At 41.1% G+C, this 22591-nt stretch overlaps 1 protein-coding gene across 7 annotated transcripts in view; it reads left to right on the top strand.

Moving 5' to 3' along the window:
• ADK (adenosine kinase) overlaps nt 1–22591 on the top strand; it is a 566325-nt gene that overhangs the window by 530165 nt on the left and 13569 nt on the right. For 6 of the 7 annotated variants that reach the window (XM_045025027.1, XM_045025030.1, XM_045025029.1 and 3 more), the window contains one exon: nt 12222–12308. In XM_045025027.1, coding sequence (XP_044880962.1) covers nt 12222–12308 — 87 coding nt within the window. Of the gene's footprint in view, nt 1–10132; nt 10255–12221; nt 12309–22591 lie in introns of those variants that run through there. The other variant, XM_045025033.1, reaches the window with a different exon arrangement.

The raw sequence follows: 22591 nt of genomic DNA on the forward strand, positions 1-22591 counted from the left end.
GTTAAGTTTTGCAGTTCTTGCAACTAGATACAGAGAGTCTGAGGCCGTGTCTACACTACAAAGTTAAGTCGACTTCATGATACTGAGCCTCCGATTTAAGCAAGTTGATCTTGCATGTTCACAGTACACTCATTGTATCGGCCGAGTGCATCCCCACTAGCAGGGCTCACATCGACACATGGAGCACTGCACTGTGGGTAGCTATCCCACAGTGCACGTAGCCAAGTGGAATTTTGGGTTGGGTTTGCAATGCCTTATGGGACCAAAACGTTGGCACGGGTGGTTATGGGATCATGGCGTTAGCCTCCCATAATGCACTTACTTCCCTCCCTGAAATCAACGGCAAACAAAGCAAGCCTTTTTCACGCCTTTTTTTGTATGCCTTGGTTACCCGCATGGACGCTATAGCACAATAAGCCTGGACCCCGCTCAACTGTAAACTACTGTTGTGCACATTACAAACACCTCTCACCTTGTCCTGCAGTATTTGCACAGCCAATACAGGAGCCGCCGTGCAGAAGAGTGTGATGCCATGCAAGCAGCCCTGCTGGAAGACATAGAGCAGAGCAATTCATAGTTGCTGGCGACAGTCACGCATCACCTTGACATGGCTCAGCCTATGTACCTTTTCTGGGCCCGGGAAACACTCACTGACTGGAGGGACTGCATCATTATGCAGCTATCGGATGGTGAGCAGTGGCTGCAGAACTTTTGAATGCATTATGCCGCTTTCCAGGAACTGTGTGAAGTGCCAATGAAGTGCAGCCCTGAAGTGTAGCAATACTAAAATGAGAGCTGCTCTGACAGTGGAGAAGCGAGTGGTGATAGCTCTGTAGAAGCTTGCAATACCAGACTGCTACTGGTCAATGGGGCATCAATTTGGAGTGGGTAAATCTACCGTGGGATCTGTTGTGATCCAACATAGCAGGGCCATCAATAGACTTCTGCTAAGAAGGGTAGTGACTCTGGGCAACGTGCAGGACCTGGTGGATGGTTTTCCTGCAGTGGGGTTCCCTAGCTGTGGTGGGGCAAGAGATGGAACACATATCCCAATTTTGACACCAGACCACCTTGCCAAAGAGTACACAAACTGAAAGGGGTACTTCTCAATGGTGTTGCAACTGCTGGTGGATCACAGGGGCCATTTCACCAACATCAACGTGGGATGGTCAGGAAAGGTGCATGACGCGCGCATCTTTAGGAACACGTCTGTTCAGAAAGCTGCAAGCAGGGACTTTCTTTCCAGATTTCAAAATAACCATTGGTAATGTTGAAATGCAGCCTGCCCCTTGCTCCCATGGCTCATATAGCCATACACAGGCAGCCTGGAAAGCAGTAAGGACTGCTTCAATCGTAGGCTGAGCAAGTACAGAATGGTGGTGAAATGTGCCTTGTTTGCATTGTTTGCTTACTAGGTTAGACCTCAGTGAAAGCAATATCCCCATTATTATTGCTACCTGTTGTGTGCTCCATAATATCTGTGAAACAACGGGAGAACAGTTTCCCGCAGGAGTGGGGAGTTTAGGCAGATCGCCTGGCAGCCGATTTTGAGCAGCCAGGCACCAGGGCAATAAGAAGAGCACATCAAAGGGCTCTGTGCCTCCGTGAGGCTTTAAAAACCAGTTTCAACAATGAGCCAGAGTAATGTGACACTTATCTATGGTGTTCCTTACCAAACTGTCCCCTCCAGTGCATTTTCTCCCCTGTAAGCTCTACCCTCACCAACCAGTGTGTGTTGAATGAATAAAGAGCCTTTTCTCCTCAATCCGTTAAGTTTTATTACGCACACAGAGACTGCAAAAAAAAAAGTAAGATAATGTGGGGCAAAAGGGCTGATAACACTCTGGGGGGAGAAACAAAGAAAGCTTACTTGTAGATGCACTTCAGTAACAATCAAAGGTGTGGGAATGGGCGCCTTCTGGTCCTTGTACCCTCCCCTGGTGTTGCGTGCAAGGAATGCCGAACTCTTTTCTCCCTCACCCCCCAGATGTTTGGGAGGTGGATGTAGAACTGGGCGATGATGGCAGCAGGTTCAGCATAGGCTGCAGAGGGGACTCTAGCATCCAGCTGCCTTTCTTGAACCTCAACCAGATGCCTCAGCATATCTGATCACTCCTTCATAATCATAGAATCATAGAACTTAAGATCAGAAGGGACCATTATGATCATCTAGTCTGACCTCCTGCAAGATGCAGGCCACAAAAGCTGACCCACCCACTCCTGAAATAATTCTCTCCCTTGACTCAGCTGTTGAAGTCCCCAAATCCTGATTTAAAGACTTCAAGTAGCAGATAATCCTCCAGCAAGCGACCCCTGCCCCATGCTGCGGAGGAAGGCGAAAAACCTCCAGGGCCACTGCCAATCTACCCTGGAGGAAAATTCCTTCCTGACCCCAAATATGGCAATCAGCTGAACCCCGAGCATGCGGGCAAGACTCTCCAGCCAGACACTCAGGAAAAAGACTTTCAATATCCCAACATTGACCCTCGGTACTAATTACCAGTGGTCGCACGTTATTGACCTATTGACTAAATCACGTTATCCTATCAAACCATTCCCTCCATAAACTTATCAAGCTTAATCTTAAAGCCAGAGAGGTCCTTCACCCCCACTGTTTCCCTCGGTAGGCTGTTCCAGAATTTCACTCCCCTGATGGTTAGAAACCTTCGTCTAATTTCAAGCCTAAACTTCCCGACTGCCAATTTATATTCATTTGTTCTCGTGTCCACATTAGTACTGAGCTGAAATAATTCCTCTCTCTCCCTGGTATTTATCCCTCTGATATATTTAAAGAGAGCAATCATATCTCCTCTCAACCTTCTTTTGGTTAAGGAAAACAAACCGAGCTCCTCAAGTCTCCTTTCATACGACAGGCTTTCCATTCCTCGGATCATTCTAGTGGCCCTTCTTTGTACCCGTTCCAGTTTGAATTCATCCTTCTTAAACATGGGAGATCAAAACTGCACACAGTACTCCAAATGAGGTCTCACCAACGCCTTGTATAACGGGACTAGCACCTCCTTATCTCTACTAGAAATACCTCGCCTAATGCATCCCAAGACAGCATTAGCTTTTTTAACGGCCACATCACATTGCCGACTCATAGTCATCCTGCGATCAACCAGGACTCCGAGGTCCTTCTCCTCTTCCGTTACTTCCAACTGGTGCGTCCCCAGCTTATAACTAAAATTCCTGTTAGTCATCCCTAAATGCATAACCTTACACTTCTCACTATTGAATTTCATCCTATTACTAATACTCCAGTTTACAAGGTCATCCAAATCTCCCTGGAGGATATCCCGATCCTTCTCCGAATTGGCAATACCTCCCAACTTCGTGTCATCCGCAAACTTTATCAGCCCACTCCTACTTTTGGTTCCAACGTCAGTGATAAATAGATTGAATAAGATCGGACCCAAAACCGAACCTTGAGGAACTCCACTGGTAACCTCCCTCCAACCCGACAGATCACCTTTCAATACGACCCGCTGCAGTCTCCCCTTTAACCAGTTCCTTATCCACCTCTGGATTTTCATTTTGATCCCCATCTTTTCCAATTTAACCAGTAATTCTTCTTGCGGTACCGTATCAAACGCCTTACTGAAATCAAGATATATTAGATCCACAGCATCTCTTCCTGCGTGGCATGCTCATGTTCCCTGCATGCTCTCCTGTCCATGTCCAGGTTCTTGGAGAGTGTAATCCTTCATGCTCCGAGGTCAGTCTCGGAGGCACGCATTAACTCACTGAACATGTCCTCCCGAGTCATCTTTTTCCACCTTCTAATCTGGGAAAGTCTCTGTCCCAGTGTGGAGGATGCGCCGACAGACAAGGTTTCAGCTGCAAGGAATGCAAAGCACAAGGGTAGCATAGACAGTGCATACATTGTTTCTGGTGCAAGGTTAATTATTGTTGTTTAAAAAAAAACACCCCTCAATATACTACACTGCAAGCCACAACGTAATCACAACTGGTGGCTATTACAAGAGTCAGTTTGCTGCTCCAGCCATGGTGAGTAAGGCCACGAGGCATGGACAAGAGGTCTTGTGCTGCTGCTTTTGTGAAGACATCCTTGAGATCACAGGTTGGAACTTGAAAAAAGCCCCTTGTCCCCTAGCAACCTGGATGGGTCTTGAGGACAGGCACCAGTGTAAAGCCCCCCAAATAGTTCGCTTTTTACAAAAGCGCCGGGTTGCAGGGGGAAGGGAGACAAACAGGAAGCCGACCCCCCCCCCTTTTTTTTTTTCAGCGCTGCTTGCATGGTGGTGATCTTTTCCAACCACAACCATGGCATGTTTGGGAAAGCTTGGTTGTGTGACCCAGATGTCCCCAAATGGGGGGCAGATTACTTGTTGAATTGTTTGCGGTTTAAGAGCTAGCATTCAACCCCCCCCCCCCCCCCCCGCCGTTTCCCCTAGGTGACTGTATGTGATATCACTCTCATGAGGGTAACAGAAGCAGCAAGAGAGCAGATGCTGTAAGCATCTGGGTACAGACCTGGTCCTTATGCTGCTATGTTGTGTGCTGCAGTGATGCCAGCAGAGTTGATACTGGAGTGGCACGGGAAAGTGTCCTACTGTGGTGGATGTAATAAGGCAGTTCTCCCCAGAAATCATCTGCAAAGGATTGCTGAGTACTTCCATGAAAGCTTCCTAGAGATCTCCATGGAGGATTCCCGGGCCATTCCCGTGCACATAAAAAGTGTATTTTGGAGAGTACCCTCTGTAGCTGGAGTGGCCACTGATACCCATTACACCTACTTTTTTATTCATTTTAAACACAAAAAAATAATAACATGTAACCCCTAAGGTTTGATTGGATATGTGTACTCACCAGAGATGCCTTCCCCGGTGTCACATTCTGTCACCAACTGGTCCTGTTAAGGGATGGGCTCCAGGGTTAAAAATAGTACTTGGCTGTGGGGAGAATGGATCCTCTGCATGCCAGCCTCACATTCTCCTCCTCCTCCTCCCCTTCCTCGTCAAAAATGTCCTCTTCGTTGTTGCTCGAAGTCGCCTGGGGCTCCTGGGATGTATCCACGGAGCGTTGTGGCATAGTGGTGGGGTCACTGCAGAGAATTGTATGCAGCGCCTCATAAAAGTGGCATGTCTGTGGGGCAGAACCAGAACAATTGTTTGCCTCCCTTGTCTTCTGGTATGCTTGCTGAAACTCCTTTATTTTCACTGTAGCCCTTCTCCCCCATGCCCTGTGCAATCTTAGCATAGATGGCAGCATTTCTTCTGCTGGATCGAAGCTCTGCCTGCACAGACTCTTCTCCCCACACAGCAATAAGATCCACCACCTCTTCTATTCCATGCTGGAGCACGTTTGCGGCCTTGAGTCTCCATGATCATGTGCTGTGCTGGCTCTCCACACTGATCAAACAGGAAATGAAAATCCAAAAGTTCCTGGGGCTTTAACAGGGGAGTGGCTGTTTCCCTTGTACCTGGCTGATGCGCAGTGTAGTTGAAAGTGCTCTCCAGAGCAGTCACAGCGGAGCGCTGTGGGACACTTCCTGGAGGCCAATTCATTCAAATTACACAACACAGTGCCTACACTATCCCCATGTCGACCCGTGAATGTTGAATCAAGCGCTACACTTCTTGCAGAGGTAGAGTTCAGAAGTCAATTTTACAGGCCACTTAGGTCAGCAGAAGGGACTCAGTAGTGTAGACACATACATATACTAGGGACCGAATGGCTGGGCAGCAGTTCTGCAGAAAAGGACCTAGGGGTTACGGTGGACGAAAAGCTGAATATGAGTCAACAGTGTGCCCTTGTTGCCAAGAAGGCTAATGGCATTTTGGGTTGCATAAGTAGGGGCATTTCCAGCAGATCGAGGGATGTGATCATTCCCCTCTATTCAGCACTGGTGAGGCCTCATCTGGAGTACTGTGTCCAGTTTTGGGCCCCACACTACAAGAAGGATGTGGATAAATTGGAGAGAGTCCAGCGGAGGGCAACAAAAATGATTAGGGGGCTGGAACACATGACTTATGAGGAGAGGCTGAGGGAACTGGGATTGTTTAGCCTGCAGAAGAGAAGAATGAGGGGGGATTTGATAGCTGCTTTCAACTACCTGAAAGGGGGTTCCAAAGAGGATGGATCTAGATTGTTCTCAGTGGTAGAAGATGACAGAACAAGGAGTAATGGTCTCAAGTTGCAGAGGGGGAGGTTTAGGTTGGATATTAGGAAAAACTTTTTCACTAGTAGAGTGGTGAAGCACTGGAATGGGTTACCTAGGGAGGTGGTGGAATCTCCTTCCTTAGAGGTTTTTAAGGTCAGGCTTGACAAAGCCCTGGCTGGGATGATTTAGTTGGGTTTGGTCCTGCTTTGAGCAGGGGGTTGGACTAGATGACCTCCTGAGCTCCCTTCCAACCCTGAGATTCTATGATGCTATAATTATTAGATCGACTTAATGCGGCTTATGTTGACCTAGGTTTGTAGTGTAGACCAGGCCTGATTCAGATCTCACCATGGTATAAACCAAGAGTTAATTCAAGCCAGTGGTATTAAACTGTTGCGAGTGTGTCCAGAATCAGGCTTAGGTTCAGTGGTCAAACGCTAGGTGCCAGAATGCTGCTTCAGTTTTAACCATGAGTGAAATACTATGGAGTGGATAATGGGCCAGCCTGTGTGGCTGTGCAGGAGCATACGTGAAGGAAGATTGCCCTCATATATCTTCCCTATATCGCCTCTGCATGGATTGGAAGGGAGAGGAAAAGCGGGATATACAGGGGGAGAAATGGATTCTGCACATCCAGGACTTTCCCCCATGCAGATAGGTGGAAAGGACCATGGAATGGGCAGAGCCTTGGCTCCATTTCTCTGCCCCCACAACAAGGCACCAGCACATCTGATCTTCCTGCCTCAAAGGTAAAATTTCCTCCCCATGGCTGCTCTTGGGGCAATGCAGCTGTGTGCTATTCTGCTGGACTAGCTGTAAATGAGAAATTTAGCCCTATAGCGTCATTGAGGTATTTTTGCATTGAATTATGTTGCATTATTATTTGTATGATTTCTTTATTAATTATTTAGTTTAGCACCAGAGACATGCATCAGGGTTTTCAATAATAATGGCCAAAGTACTGAACAAGATGAATAAAATAAAGTTTGGCAACACTATCAATTATGATATCAGATTTAACTTCTTTATACATATTCAAAAAAAGTCTCCTAACTGCATGTATAGAAAGTTATGGTACAGCATCCATTATCATGTGTTCTTCATATATTTATTTTATATTTTTTGTGTAGTACTTGTTAATTGGAAGAATCCCAAAGCATTCCCCAAAATATGGGCCTGATTATCCTCTTGCTTGCGCTGTTTAATGTTGACTTCAACAAATGTACTCCACATTTACACCAATGCGCGAGGAGAATCAGCCCAGTATAACTACAGCACCAGTCCACACACAGCACAAAAGTCGGTGTGGGAGAGGAAAAATGTTAGCAAGGAAACAAGGCAAACTCCTACGCTCAACAAAAGTGCCATGGAGTCTATAACATCTATGCAGAGCAGACATATGAAAAACTCAAACAGTATATGGCATGGAACCACCTTGGAATGATGGACTGAGTCAACCCTGCCAGATTTGAAATCCATCATTATAGGATCTAGATATTTCTAACCGGAGGCTTAGAGCACTATACCATCCCTGTGGATTCTTTATAGCTTTTGGGCATCGCTGTGCTGATATTGATGTTGGTATGACAGTATCTACTTAATGTATTTCACAAAAGGAAAAAAGGAAACCAGTATCATGTACATCAGTGACATTGGTGCCTCCAGCAGTAAAAACAAGGAAAAAAAAACCCAAACATTATTATTCTACTAATTTAAAGGGCTTTTTTGATTACCTCAATGTAAGGATGATGTGGAAGCCTAAACACTGTTAGGTTCTTTTTCACCTTTCTTTGGAGAGGGTTAAGAATTCAGGTTCTGCTTTGCTGACTTAGTTTATTCCAAATACTTCTCTCACTTCTCCCCACCACAGCTGCCCAGACCCATTTATATATTTTTGGGCTTAAGTTCATATCTTTTCTATTTTTTTCTATCCTTTCTTTTCCTCTCCTTTCCTTTCCATCTGGATTTGGCCCTTGATCTAAAGAAAATTTGGGGGGGTTGGGGTTGCAGGTGGGTTCTGTTTCACAGTTATTGTTTTATAAAAAGTTCAGCTTACAAATGAAAAATGAATGTGTCGCAGCTTGTCAGCATCTGTATAATCAATATCTGCCCATGGATCTAAAGATTATTATTTTAGGAAGCAGCTAGACAATACTTTTGCATTTTAAACTCCCTTTTTTTAAAAATGAAAAGTTAAGGGCACTCAGACATGTTGCCTTTAAGAGTTCTGTTACAAGTAATTAAATATAAGTTTACACATTTAATTTACTTCTAAGAGCAAGATAGACTAGTAAATGACCCAGTTAAGAAAAGTACTCAGCCTAATTGGATGTAATGATTGTTTGCTAGTGTTTATTACTGTACTACAAGCAGACGTGTAATCTGTGATTCTAATTTGGTTTAGAGGCAGACCCGTAGTACTTGAAGCCACCATCAGTGTTTCAGCTAGCATCATGAAACTGCCTATATTTATTTGGCAACCTTAATTTCTGTGTGTACTAGGGTGGGAGGAAGGATGTTTTTCTATCAATATTGTTCTGCAGCATTACCTCCAGGCTCTGTTTTACTTGCAAAAATATTGTTTGGGTAGATACATTAGTGTACGTATTTTCTAAGGAAAAAAAACGATAGGTCCTATATGCATAATGCAACAATTAGTAACAGCTAGGACTTACCACTGAACTGACTTTGACTAAGGCTGTGTGTTATAAAGGTGTCTTCAGCATAGGAGGCCACTACATTAGGGCCTGATTCTGATCATACTTACATCAGTGTAAATCAAGTGTTGAAGTCAATGGAATGTTATTAGTGTGAGATCAAGCCCTAAGACTCTAGCTTTCAGTGATATTCATTACCAAATTTTGCTGAATTTTTTACATCTGATGTAACTCTCACACGCAATCCTTAGCTTCCTGAAGCAACATAGAGAGGGTGCCCTGTATTTGAATGTGTTTACCATAGAAGAGGTTTGTAACTTAAAAATAGCACACTGGATTTTATGCCCAGAGGAGCAGCACTTGGATTTCAAAATACTTATGTAATTATTCTTTATTTCATAAGCTGTCAGAATGATAAATGAAATCAGAACTGACTTTGAAAAGCAAGGTCATTTGATGACCAGTGCACTTAGCCAAGGTGTCTCTGTGTTCACTGTGATGGATTTGGGAGATTTATAATATAATATATCCCATGTGAAAATGAAATTAAAGTAACATTAAACTCACAATAGCAAGGAAATTCAGAGTGGAGGCTTCTGGTTCATCCTTAATTCACCCCATTGTTCCTGGTTATTACAGGGCCCTCATAGTGGTGGGTGATGTTAGATATCACATATCCTGCTGCATGGACATAGCAAAGTGAATTAAGCCTATTGACTTCATTTTGTGTGGGTTAAAGATAGATCCTTAATATTACTTCAGTGTATTTTAAATGTGTGTTATTGTTACCTGCAGGTTGTAACAAAAGGGAACTAGGCTGATACTGTAGGTCCAAAGGAGTGATTAAATTCTATTTATTTGTGGTAATAGGCATTTGCATAGAGAAAGTTTTATAATGTGCTGTACAGACGCTCCCCAACTTATGCCAGCATTCCGGAAGTCAAATTTTGCATAAGTCGGGAACGTATCTCCGACATTTATGCAGGGGAAAAAAAAAGTAGCTCATGGAACATACGGAACGTTTTCCATAAATGCGGATTTCCGTAAGTCGGGTTTGTGTAACCCGGGGAGCGTCTGTATTGAACATGTGCAGTATGTAAGAATATCTACTTCTTTTCAAAATAGTACATGCTGCAAAACCAGACAAACTGTTTCTGAACCCTCAGCATCCTGACTCACTCCACTTGAAAACATATAAAGTTATAGAAGCAGGAAGAACAGACTGGATGACCCATTTAAAATTGGAAAATTGTGAGAGTAAAGCAGGCTTACATCATATCAGCTGAAGTCATTGGTGCATTTATTTTTTAAAATAACTCAGAGTTTCCTACTATTATATCTAATACAGAATGAATAGCACAGAAGTTTATAAGTGCAGTACTTAAGAGTACTACAGGGAGCTTAGGGAAGGACTCAGGAGGAGAAAAGTGAGGAGAACGAGAAGATGTTGGTGGGAGCTTTTTCATTCACGTGAGTTTGCTTGAATACAGAATCCTGATTAATCTTGATTCCTGCTTGTTTAGCTTATTCAAAGTACAACATTTGTGCATTATGTCTTTTCTGTGCACATACACATACATTCGTACACATACACAATCAGGTGTGTATGCACATATACTTTATATGGTACATCTATGTGTGTATATCTATTATGGGGAAAGGAAATCTGCAGACGGCCACAACAACAAAACAAACCTCTTCATTGTAAAGTGTCTTGAACAGGTTTGTTGCTTTATGGATTGTTTTTGCATAAGCTACAGCAAAACATGTTATACTTCCTTATCAGATGGTTGAATGCACTCTGCTCTCCTGGCAGAGTTCAATACAAGACCCATATTCCTTGATTTTCAGTTTAAATGAATCCAGTTAAAGTACTATAAGGGGTGAAACACTTAGTTCTTGAATACCGTGATGCAACAGCATTTAAGTCGCGTTTCTAAATAGCTTTATAAATGAGAGGATGCACCAAGTACTGACTAAAACCTGTTCATTAACTGGAATATTCATCTTATATTTTTTCGTAACCCTTTTTCCTTTTTTCCTTTGCCTCTCACTGATGGTTGTTGCCAACACTCCCCTCCCTTTCTGGTGGGCCAGCCAACAGTTCCCTCTGGAGGTAGCATCATTATATCTGCCTGGTTCACTTAATAGCAGATGGTGAAGAGCAGTAGAGCTGATGCACTGCACTTCACAGAAACCAGGATCCTTCTGGTACCTCTGCAACACACACGGAGGCTCCTGGTTTGAGACTGTGAATTCTTTGTTTGCTTCCCAACCTGGGATTCTTTGTTCATGACTGCTTTTCGGCCAAGTACTCTGTGTATGAACCATTTTATGATCTGCCGTGTAGTTGGGTAGTGAAAAGACTAAACACCTGAAATGTTTACATATTGCAGGGACTATTTGTCATTTTACTTATATTTTTATCAAAAATTAAAGGGTGAAGACAGTTCTGATAGTTTTCAGTTTTGCTGGCTGACAGGCAATGTTTTTAACTATCTGCCAAAGGAAATCCGTTTGCTGAGACCATTTTAATGCACGTTGAATACCAGAGGCAGAACTTCCATTGGCTCTATTACAGGGGTAATTTACACTTTAACAAGGTATTGTGAGAAGGTAGTCATTATATTTTTATCACGTCATTATGACATTACCACCTAGAAAGCCCTAGCTGATTAATTAGTGGCATATATTAATTTTTTAACCCAAGATTGCTAAAGTTATCATACAGAAGTGGTGCAATTATGTTCAATTGTAGTGTGTTGGTGAATTGGAGGTGCAGATGCTCTAGATCCATCTGTTGAAATCGTTTTTATGGGTGCCAGTAGAGGATAGAGAGCTTCAGGGGAGAGAGACTAAAAAAAACCCGCTAAGGAAGAACGCTGAGGTCACTGGACATTTTGAAACCAAATCTACTTTGGCTGCGAATTCCTAGGGTCCATCCTCAGACACATTTTCAAATGAGATGCAGTTTCAAAATATTTTACTACCCCAAAATGTATTCGTTTTCCCCCTTATCTTACATTTTTATTATTTTGATTATTTCACATTTATTTTGACTTTTCTTACACAGATACTTGTAGGTCTTCCCTATTCAGCTTGCTACTTCCTGAGGCCTTGACTGGCTAGTCTAGAGGTTACATCAGCTGTCTGCAGCTGACAGGAGGTCCTGCTTTTGGCAGGATAGATTTTTCTCCATCTCTCTTTTTATCTGTCTCTGCATCTTCTTGTGTTTTTCTGTCACTTAGTTCGACCACCTATCCACACATGTCCATGTGGTATATAAACTGACTTGTAAACTTAAATGTGTGATACTTTTGGTCCAAATTGAGTTGTTGAGCACTGACATTCACATGTTGGTTGTTTTATTTTCCAGTGAGGTATTTCAAATTCAGTTTCCCAAATTACTAATGTTTTCTTTTCTCCTACTCTTTTAGAAAATGAAGTGACTGCTTTCCCAGTCTTAGACAGTGACCAGAGTGAAATCATTGATACCAATGGAGCTGGTGATGCATTTGTTGGAGGTACTTATTGCTTTCTTTACTCTCTTATTTGGAGGTTAGACTTTTTTTTCCCTATTCTTGATAGAATCTGCATTTTTCAGTCTAGAATTTCAAATTGTTCTTTAGAGTCAATTTTGTTCTTTTCAAGCTTTCATTTACATCCTGAGATTGTGTGTTTAGTTAAGTGTTCATTCTCACAGGAAAAAATGTGTTCTGTGACTTTAAAGATAATATGCTATTATGTTATACCATGGTTGTTTTCACGAGATTAATTGTATCTGTCAGAATGTTGCATAAACAAGCTGCATCAAATACATTATATAGTGTACTCGGATCCGTCCTGGCTTAAAATTTTAACACATTGTTGTTCTTTAAAACAGGTTGTGGCGAATATTAAATAGTATTTTAATAATTGAGTGTAATGTCTTCTGATCATGTCATTTTGTTCTAGAACATCTGTTTCCAGTCTAGTTGTTTGGAGATCCGAAAATAATATAAAGGGTTAATTTTTAAAAACTAGACTAGAATATTATCTGGCACTGCTTAATATTCATTTGCAAATTTACTAATTTTACGCATAAGCCCTCAAAAAAAGAGGCTGTTATGTCTGTGCCTGGTTTCAAAATGACTCAATATAAGCCAAAAAAAAATCCAATCCAAAAATTCCCCAGTTGATTGTAGCATTTATGTAGTGCAATGACATGCTATTGCATCTTGAAGGCTCTAATATCCACATAGGTTACGTCTACACTAGGAACTCTAGAATGGCATGGTTGCAGCGCTACAGCTGTGCCGCTGTCGTGTACACACTTACTACAGCGATGGAATATGTTCTTCCATCAACCTAGCAGTGTCTATGCCAGGGCTCAGGTCCACTTAAATACATTGTTGAGGGAGTGAAATTTTTCACAGCCCTGTAGTTAAACCGACCTAACTTTCTAGAGTAGACCAGTCCTGAGTAATAGCAGCAAGTGTCCCATTACACCTTAACTTATTGGAAGCACAGACTAAGACAGAGATTCTCAAACTTTTTTTTGTTGACGGACCCCTTTTCAAATGCAATGTTAATCGTGGACCCCCCCCAACTGAGAAACTGATTGACAAAAGTATCTGTGTAGTTCGTATAAACATGTACGGTTAGTAATGCTTTAAGAAAAAGAGTAGAAGAGTACATATAGGTAGATATCAGTGCGATGGGTGGGCCTGCTTCTTACTGCAGAATCTATCTGTCCTTGGTGTGATGGCAAACTCATAAATCACTCTCCACTTCCAGTGGAGACCTGAACTTTGTCTTTGTAGCTGGCATGGCAGAAATGGTGCTTCACATATATATGTTGTTGGGAAAGGTAGCAACACTTTTATTGCTTCTGTAACTAAAACTGGGTACTCTGCAGCAACAGTTGGCCAAAACTGGCAAGGTATCTGTTCCTGAAACTTAATTTTTCAGTGTTTGGACACAGGTAGTTTGAGCAGCTCCTGTTCTGCTTTTCCACTCAAATGGTAAGATGATATAGCAAAAGAGGAGAATGGATCCCAAACCCAATCATATTCCTCCATGTTGATATTTTTAAAGTAAACAGTGAAGTGCTCAGCCAAAGTTGAAAGGTGAGCAACGATCCTGTCTGTCACACAGTCAATTGTCATTCTGTGAGTATCCAGAAATTCTGTCAAAAGCAGAAACAGATCTGATGTTCCACTGCTCAGCCTAGTTTTCCAAATCTCTACTTTCTTCTGAAATGCTGCACTCCTGTCACTCAGCTCAAGTATGATTGTACTGCCCCCTTGTGTGGACAGGTTCAGCGCATTCAACAAGTTAAATATGTCTGCAAAGTATGCAAGCTGCGCGATCCATATCAGGTCAGAAAAGTTTGTGGAGATCTTGGGATTGTGCACAGAAAGAAAACCCAGCAGCTCTTTGCAAAGCTCAGAAACTCTTTCCAATACTCTATCGCGAGGTACCCAACACACTTCTGTATGAAACAATAATTTATCATGTCCGGCGCCCATTTCTAAACAAAGCTTTGCAAAAAGGCATGAATTCAAAGGCCAGGACCTTACAAAATTCACAACTGTCACAGCTGCATTTAGCACATCATGTAATTTGGGTTCCATTTTCTTTGATGCAGGGGCCTGGCGATGCAACATACAGTGTGTTACAATTACATATGGGTTTATGGCTCATATTCTTGCTACAACACCACTCCTATTGCTTGTCATAGCGGCAGCACCATCGATGCAAACAGCAACACAGTTCTCCCAGTTCAGCAATTCAGTTGATCAGATCAGATCAGTTCCGTAGTCAATATAGTCCAGTTTCCTGTCTCCAAGGATGGCCAGTATCAGAGGCTTCAGATGAAAGTGAAAGAAACAATTTTGTGGACAATTATAGTGTATTTGCCAAGAGGGGAAGTTTCTTCCTAATCTCCATTAATGAGTGGTTGGCTCATGCCTTGAAGAGGGAAGGACTCTTCTTAATTTTTTTATCCTCTCTAATGTGAATGTGGATGTTCTCATTATCTATATAAAATTTTAGTTCACTTTTGAACCTACTAAGCACTCAGTCTCAATATCTTGTGGCAATGAGTTCCACCGAGTAAAAGTACACATTTCTATGTGGGGACCTTTCAGGGTCACTGAGTGTCCGTGGAACAGAAGAAAGAATTATTGCTATGTAGTTCCCAGAGTCAATCCTAGTGTTGCCGTTAAAGATACATATAACATTTGCCCATTATATTAACTGATTTTAAGAGAGACTGTGTACATGTGTTAGCAGATCAGCCACTTCATGCTTAAGCTCCTTCAGTACTCTGGGGCATAACCACGTGGGCCTAGCGATTTCTTATTCTTTAATCAGTTTGTTCCAGCACCTTTTCTTTTGATGCCTCAATGGCGGATAATACCTCATCTTTACTACCAGAAAAAGACTGGCCCAGGAAAGGATTTTCCCTACTACTCTCTGTGGTGAAGAATGAGGAAAAGTTGTAACACAGCTTCTCTGGAATGCCCTTATCCTCCTTATCTGCTGCCTTTATTCTCCGGTAATCCAGCAGACACCAATTCTCTCAGGTTTTCAGCTTCTGATTTATTTAAATAATTTTTTATTTATTTTTATTTCTTTGGTAATTTCCTAGTTTCCTTCTTATATTTTACCAGTCACGAGCGATGCTCCTTTCTATTAATCTCCTAGTGTTGGATTTCCATTTTTTGAAGGATACCTGGTTGTCTCAAAAAAGCATGTGAGCTTTACCATCTAACCCTATTTTTACTTCTTGGCTTAGGCTTATATTTTCTGAAATCCCCTTCCTAGAGTTTAATGGCCCTGGGCTAGTTTGGGTACAATTCCTTTGCTGAGGATGTTGAACAGGTCAAGAAATATTAAATTATTGGATGATTTTTTTTTAAATTGAGATATACCTATCTCCTAGAACTGGAAGGGACCCTGAAGGGACATTGAGTCCAGCCCCCTGCCTTCACTAGCAGGACCAAGTACTGATTTTGCCCTAGATCCCTACGTGGCCCCCTTAAGGATTGAACTCACAACCCTGGGTTTAGCAGGCCAATGCTCAAACCACTGAGCTATCCCTCCCAAATAGCTTTAGGGACAAGAAAGGTAGGGGAAGCCAAAAATAAGAAATGTATTTTTTTTCCTCTAGAAAGAATCTAACTACTAAAGTTCAGTAAATTTTAAAATCATTGAGATGAAAGATTTTTAAAATGTTTCTGAGCACCTGTAGCTCACATTGGCTTCAACTGGCATTATGGGTGTTCAGCACCTATAAAAATGAGGCCTCGAGCCTCCTAGTGTATGTAGCTCAAAGCTCTGCTCAGCCAAGCAACTAGAGACAAAAAATGAACTGGATTCTTTAAGTGGAACTTGTCTTGATAGGGTTTGACAGCAAACATTTCTTTGAATTCCCTGCTTCCATCTGCAGGCAGAAAACCACGTTACCTATTGTCCAGACTGACCCATAAGAAATTGAATTTTAAAAGTTACTAAAATATATCGTTATTTTGAAACACTTCTGTGAACACTACCGTCAGTTCTGCTGCCGCCAGTGGTTTTCAGCAGCAACACATCCTCTTACTAGCTTAAGCAACGACAAGCAGCTTTGCAGTAATTCAGCACCTCTAGTGGTTTGCAGCAGGACACCAGATTTCCATTTCTAATATGAAATGAATCCCTGAAACACCCGTAAATTAAAGCTGTAATTCCACCTCAGGGTTCTGGTGACACTGACAAATCACTTGAGCTTTGCTAACATGGTTTATGTCACCAGGGCCCCCGGAATGAAATTACAGCCTGATTCTGTAGCGCTTGGAGAGGTTTCCTTATTATTTAGCCAGTCCCATCTTGAACAGCCCTAATCATGTGTTGCAAAGCCCATGTAATGGCAGCACACATTGGAAATAGGAACAGTTATATCATTTTGAGCTCAATGTGCTGTCCTAATTTCCTAGATCAAGAGAAAACTCCTTTTTGCTGTCCTGCTGTTTTGTCAGAGTAGGTCTGACTGCCATTTGGAATCCTCTTTGACATTTCCACAGTAACAAATGAAAACAGTGAGAATATTTTGTGACGATCACTGTCATTGTTCCCTGCAAAATCTCTCCCCTAGTGTCTGTCCACTAAATGGAACTGGGAAGAAAAATCATAACAAATGAACAGAAAAAGGTACAAAATCAATATGTTCTACAGGTTCGCTAACAAATGTTGTAGATAATCTAATGTGATTTCATTGTATGCTGCATGAAAAGTGCTAGAGTATGAACTGTAACTGCAAATCATTTTTAAATAACTTAATGCAGCAGTGACAGAATATATGCAGTAACGTTATAGCCATGTGATCAAAAAATCTTATACCACTTGCAAGGGCCAACATTCCTGAGATAAAAGCAGTTCCTTATTAAGTGCTGTGAGGTGCCAAGTACTAGCCAGAGCATTTTACTTCTGTCAGTATCAAAGCTGTAGTCATGAGCTCACACCCGTTGTCATTTTCAGAATCCAATTGATAGCTTTAACACAGAGACAGATTCCAGGAAGAAGTTACCTATAGTTTAAAAACTACAAAGAGAAATCCTTCTTCGGTGTATATGCTTGCAGAATAAACAATTATCTCTCCCCTTTTAATGAAACATAGCATCAGTCTTGCTCAGTGACAGCTACTGTATCAGCCATCAGAACACAATTCATATCGAAGTTAGTACTTGACACAACAGGAATAGTCTGTCCTCCTACGTATCTTCTGTGTGCCTCATTGAATCTTGCTTTAGCTTATCATTTTGAGATACATAGACTATATTGGATATATTTTCCTGTCTTTTGTTATATTCTTGTTACCACGTGGGCCAAAATAAAGCCAAAGCCCTCATCTTTAATATAGAGGTAAGCCCTGTGGAGAATGCAGGTCCCAGTTTGTGATCCTCCCCCTTGATCTGAATGCCTTTACAAATTACATCTGGCCTTTGAACTGCTGGCAAGCTGCCAAGTGTCCCTCAACTGTGGAAAGATTGGCCTCTTTCTTGTGGCTAATGCAAATGATTCTCTGTAGATTAACATCCAGATATGATTTCAGAACAATGTAATATTTTATATATTTGTACTAGGGCTGTCAAGCAATTAAAAAAATTAATCGTGATTAATCGCTATTTTAAACAGTAATAGAATACAATTTATTTAAATATGTTTGGATATTTTTTACATTTTCAAATATATTGATTTCAATTACAACACAGAATACGAAGTGTACAGTGCTCACTTTATATTTAATTTTATTACAAATATTTGCACTGTAAAAAAAACCAAAAGAAATACTATTTTTCAATTCCCTCATTAGAAGTACTGTAGTGCAATCTCTTTATCATGAAAGTCAAACTTACAAATGTAGACTTATGTACAAAAAAACCTGCATTCAGAAATAAAACAGTGTAAAGCTTTAGGCCTACAAGTCCACTCAGTCCTACTTCTTGTTCAGCCAATCACTCAGACAAACAAGTTTGTTTACATTTGCAGGAGATAATGCTGCCCACTTCTTGTTTACAATGTTACTTGAAAGTGAGAACAGGCATTCCCCTGGCACTGTTGTAGCCGGCATCGTGAGATATTTATGTGCCACATACACTAAAAATTCATATTCTTGCTTCAGCCACCATTCCAGGGGACATGTGTCCATGCTGATGACAAGTTCTGCTTGATAAAAGTCCAAAGCAATGCGGACTGACATATGTTCATTTTCATTATCTGAATCAGATGCCATCAGCAGAAGGTTGATTTCTTTTTTGGTGGTTTGGGTTCTGTAGTTTCCACATCGGAGTGTTGCTCTTTTAAGACTTCTGAAAGCACCTCGTCCCTCTCAGATTTTGGAAGGCACTTCAGAGTCTTAATACTTGGGTCGAGTGCTGTAGTTATCTTTAGGAATCTTACATTGGTACCTTCTTTGCGTTTTGTGAAATCTGCAATGAAAGTGTTCCTAAAATGAACATGTGCTGGGTCATCATCCAAGCCTGCTATAACATGAAATATATGGCAGAATGCAGGTAAAACAGAGCAGAGGACAGACAATTCTCCCCCAAGGAGTTTGGTCACAAATTTAATTAACGCATTATTTTTTTAACAAGCATCCTCAGCATGGAAGCATGTCCTCTGGAATGGTGACTGAAGCATGAAAGGGCATACGAATGTTTAACATATCTGGAACGTAAATACCTTGCAATGCCAGCTACAAAAGTGTCATGCAAATGCCTGTTCTCACTTTCTGGTGACATTGTAAATAAGAAGTGGGCAGCATTATCTCCTGTAAATGTAAACAAACTTGTTTGTCTTAGCAATTGGCTGAACAAGTAGAACCGAGTGGACTTGTAGGCTCTGAAGTTGTACATTGTTTTGTTTTTGAGTGCAGTTATGTAACAACAAAAAAATCTACATTTGTAAGTTGCACTTTCACAACAGAGATTCCACTACAGTACTTGTATGAGGTGAATTGAAAAATACTGTTTCTTTTATCATTTTTACTGTGCAAATATTTATAATAAAAAATAATATACACTTTGATTTCAGTTACAACACAGAATATAATATATATGAAAATGTAGAAAAACATCAAAAATATTAAATAAATTTCAGTTGGTATTCTGTTGTTTAACAGTGCGATTAAAACTGATTAATCGCGATTAATTTTTTTAACCATGATTAATTTTTTGAGTTAATCGCATGAGTTAACTGTGATTAATTGACAGCACTAATTTGTACATTTATTGACTTTTTTTAAATTTCTCTGAATATATAAAATATATCAAATATATAAAACACAACATAGGAAATGTACAAACAGGCTTATGCAGACCCCATAATCCCTTTGAGGGGATAGCTTTAGCACATCATTACTTCATGTATAAATGTTGCTCCAAGAAGTTGTTTAACATAAAACCTAAGGGCTTGATTGTGTGAAACCAGTGTAAATCAGGAATAACTTCTCTGAAATCAATAGTTTCACTATTGGGGTAAGGGATTTCATTCTGCTTTCAAACATTTTTAAAGCTGCTGCCATAGAGTCATAGTCATAGAAGGGACCACAAGGGTCATCTAGTCTAACCCCGTACTAAGATGCAGGATTTGTTGTGTCTAAACCATCCAAGATGGATGGTTATCCAGCCTCCTTTTGAAAAGCTCCGGTGAAGGAGATTTTATGACTTTCCTAGGCAATTTGTTCCATTGTCCTACTGTTCTTACAGTTGGGAAGTTTTTCCTAAGATTTAATCTAAATCTGCTGTGCTGTAGTTTGAACCCGTTGTCTCTTAACCTGTCCTCTGTGGCAAAAGAGAACGTTTTTTCTCCATCTTTCTTATGTCAGCCTTTCTAGTATTTGAAGACTGCTATCATGTCTCCCCTTCATCTCCACTTTTTCAAACTAAACATACCCAGTTCCTTCAGCCTTTGCTCATATGGCTTGGATTCCATCCCTTTGATCTTTTTTGTCACTCGCCTCTGGATCCTGTCCACTTTCTCTACATCCTTTCTGTACAGCAGTGACCAAAATTGGACACAGTACTCCAGCTGAGACCTAACCAGCGCCAATCACCTCCTGTGATTTGCATTCTGTGCCTCAGTTAATGCAACCCAAAATTGCATTTGCTTTTTTTTCCAAGAGCATTGCATTGTTGCCTCATGTTGAGATTATGATCCAACACAGCTCCCAGATCCTTCTCAGCAGTGCTGCTGCCAAACAAGTTATCCCCCATTCTGTATTTCTGCATGTGTTTTTTCTTCCCTAAGTGTAGCACCTTACATTTGTATATGTTGAATTTTATTGTCTATAGCCCAGTTCTCCTATTTATCAAGATCCCTTTGAATTTTAGCTTCATCCTTCAAAGTGCTTGCAACCCACCCCCAGCTTTGTATCTTCTGCAGATTTGATCAGTATGGTCTCTACTGCCAGGTCATTAATAAAGATGTTAAATAACACTGGACCCAGAACAGATCCCTTTGGGACTCCACTTGAGACGACCTTCCAATATGACATCATTCCATGAATAGTCTTTGTGGTTGTTTAACCCATTATGTATCTACTTAATGATAGTTCTACTGAACCCACATTTCTCCAGCTTACTTATGAGAATGTCATGCAGGACTATGTCAAAAGCCATGCTAACGTCCAGGTATATTATGTCCACCGCATTCCCCCTATCCACCAAACCAGTTTCTTTGTCAAAGAAGGCAGTCAAGCTGGTTTGGCATGATTTGTTCTTGGCAAATTCATGCTGGCTGCTAGTGATTACCCCTTCATCCTCCAGGTATTTGCAACCGAAATGTTTTAAACATTGCTCGTTAGCTTCCCAGATATTGAGGTCAGGCTGATTGGTCTACAGTTCCACGACTCCTCCTTTTCCCCCTTTTTAAAGATGGGCACTACATTAGCCCTACTCCAGTCTTCTGGAACCTCTCCTGTCATCTATGAATTTGAAAATATCACCAGTGGTTCTGAGGTTTCTTCAACTAATGCCTTCAGCACTCTGGGGTGAATAGCATCATGCTGTTCAGTCATCATTTAGAATTCATTCAAATTAGTCAGAAAATCTCTGATGAGCTCTTCACTTATCCCAATCTGCATTCCTTCCCCTTTATTGTCCATGACTCTGGGCAATCCCTCCTGCACAGAGAATCCAAGAAGCTTGAAACATTTTGGTTTGGTTTTCAGCAGGGTTTTCAAAGGAGTTTAAGGATGTTAGGTGTGCAAATCTTACTGAAAGTCAATGGAAGTTGGACACCTAACTCCTTTAAGCTCTTTTGAAAATCCCAGCCCCCACCATTTTCTGTGAGCTCTTAGGATGGTTTAGAAACTGACTGAACCAAAAGTGAAGCTTTCACAAGCAGCCATGGAAATTCCCTCCTCTCAAAGTAATTTTGACATGGTGCATGAATGTGCATCATCTTGAAGAGACCCACACATCCTTCCTGCTTTTAAAGTGATGGCATTTTGTGTGTGCGCATATACATATATACTGTAGACATAACTAGAGAGTGCTGCGCAGGATAGCTGTGAGATTACACATCAGAAAGTTCTTTTGGCATGGTCAACAAACAGTTTCAGTGGTTTGTGATATTAAAACTCTGAGATGAATGAGTTTGTGGCCTTATTCAAAAGTTCCTGTACTTACTATATTTGTCTGATATTACAACGTTCTAAACAAAAAACATGTTTTTACTAAAACTGTAGCGAGCACAACATATCCTTTTGCTTCTTATGTGTTTGTTTCGGTAAGAACCTCACAGCAACGTAGACAGACATACAAGAAAAAAAATTCTAGATGTCTTGAAATCAAAGTTTCAGAAACTAGGATCAATTCATTGTTGAGTGGAAAAACTGTGACATCAGAGACTACTTAATCACTGTACAGTGGCATTTAGTTCATCTGTGTATAGCTATTTTAATTGGTTAAAATACCATGCAAAGTGGTCACAGTCTTTTCAATCACATTTTAAAAAGATACATTTCATGGATATAATGTCACAACCATGAAATACAGCCCCTGATGATACCATAGCCCTAAAATACAACTTTATTTGCCAGCTGGCAGTATGATTGTTGAGATAGCAATTAAATATATATTGATGTGTAACATGCAATGGCTTATTTCTGTTATAAAACGTATCTTCATGAGGAAAGAGGTGAGGGGACACTACTTGTGCATTATTCTGTCTTTCTTTCCAAGTGAAGATAAATGTTCTAACAGAAATCAGTGCTCATGTTGTCTTCATTTATACAACATGGGCGGCTAATTGCCTCTGAGCAATCCTGTTGTTGAAGTCA

This window comes from Mauremys mutica, chromosome 7 (assembly GCF_020497125.1).
Source record: "Mauremys mutica isolate MM-2020 ecotype Southern chromosome 7, ASM2049712v1, whole genome shotgun sequence".
Lineage (NCBI taxonomy): Eukaryota > Metazoa > Chordata > Testudines > Geoemydidae > Mauremys > Mauremys mutica.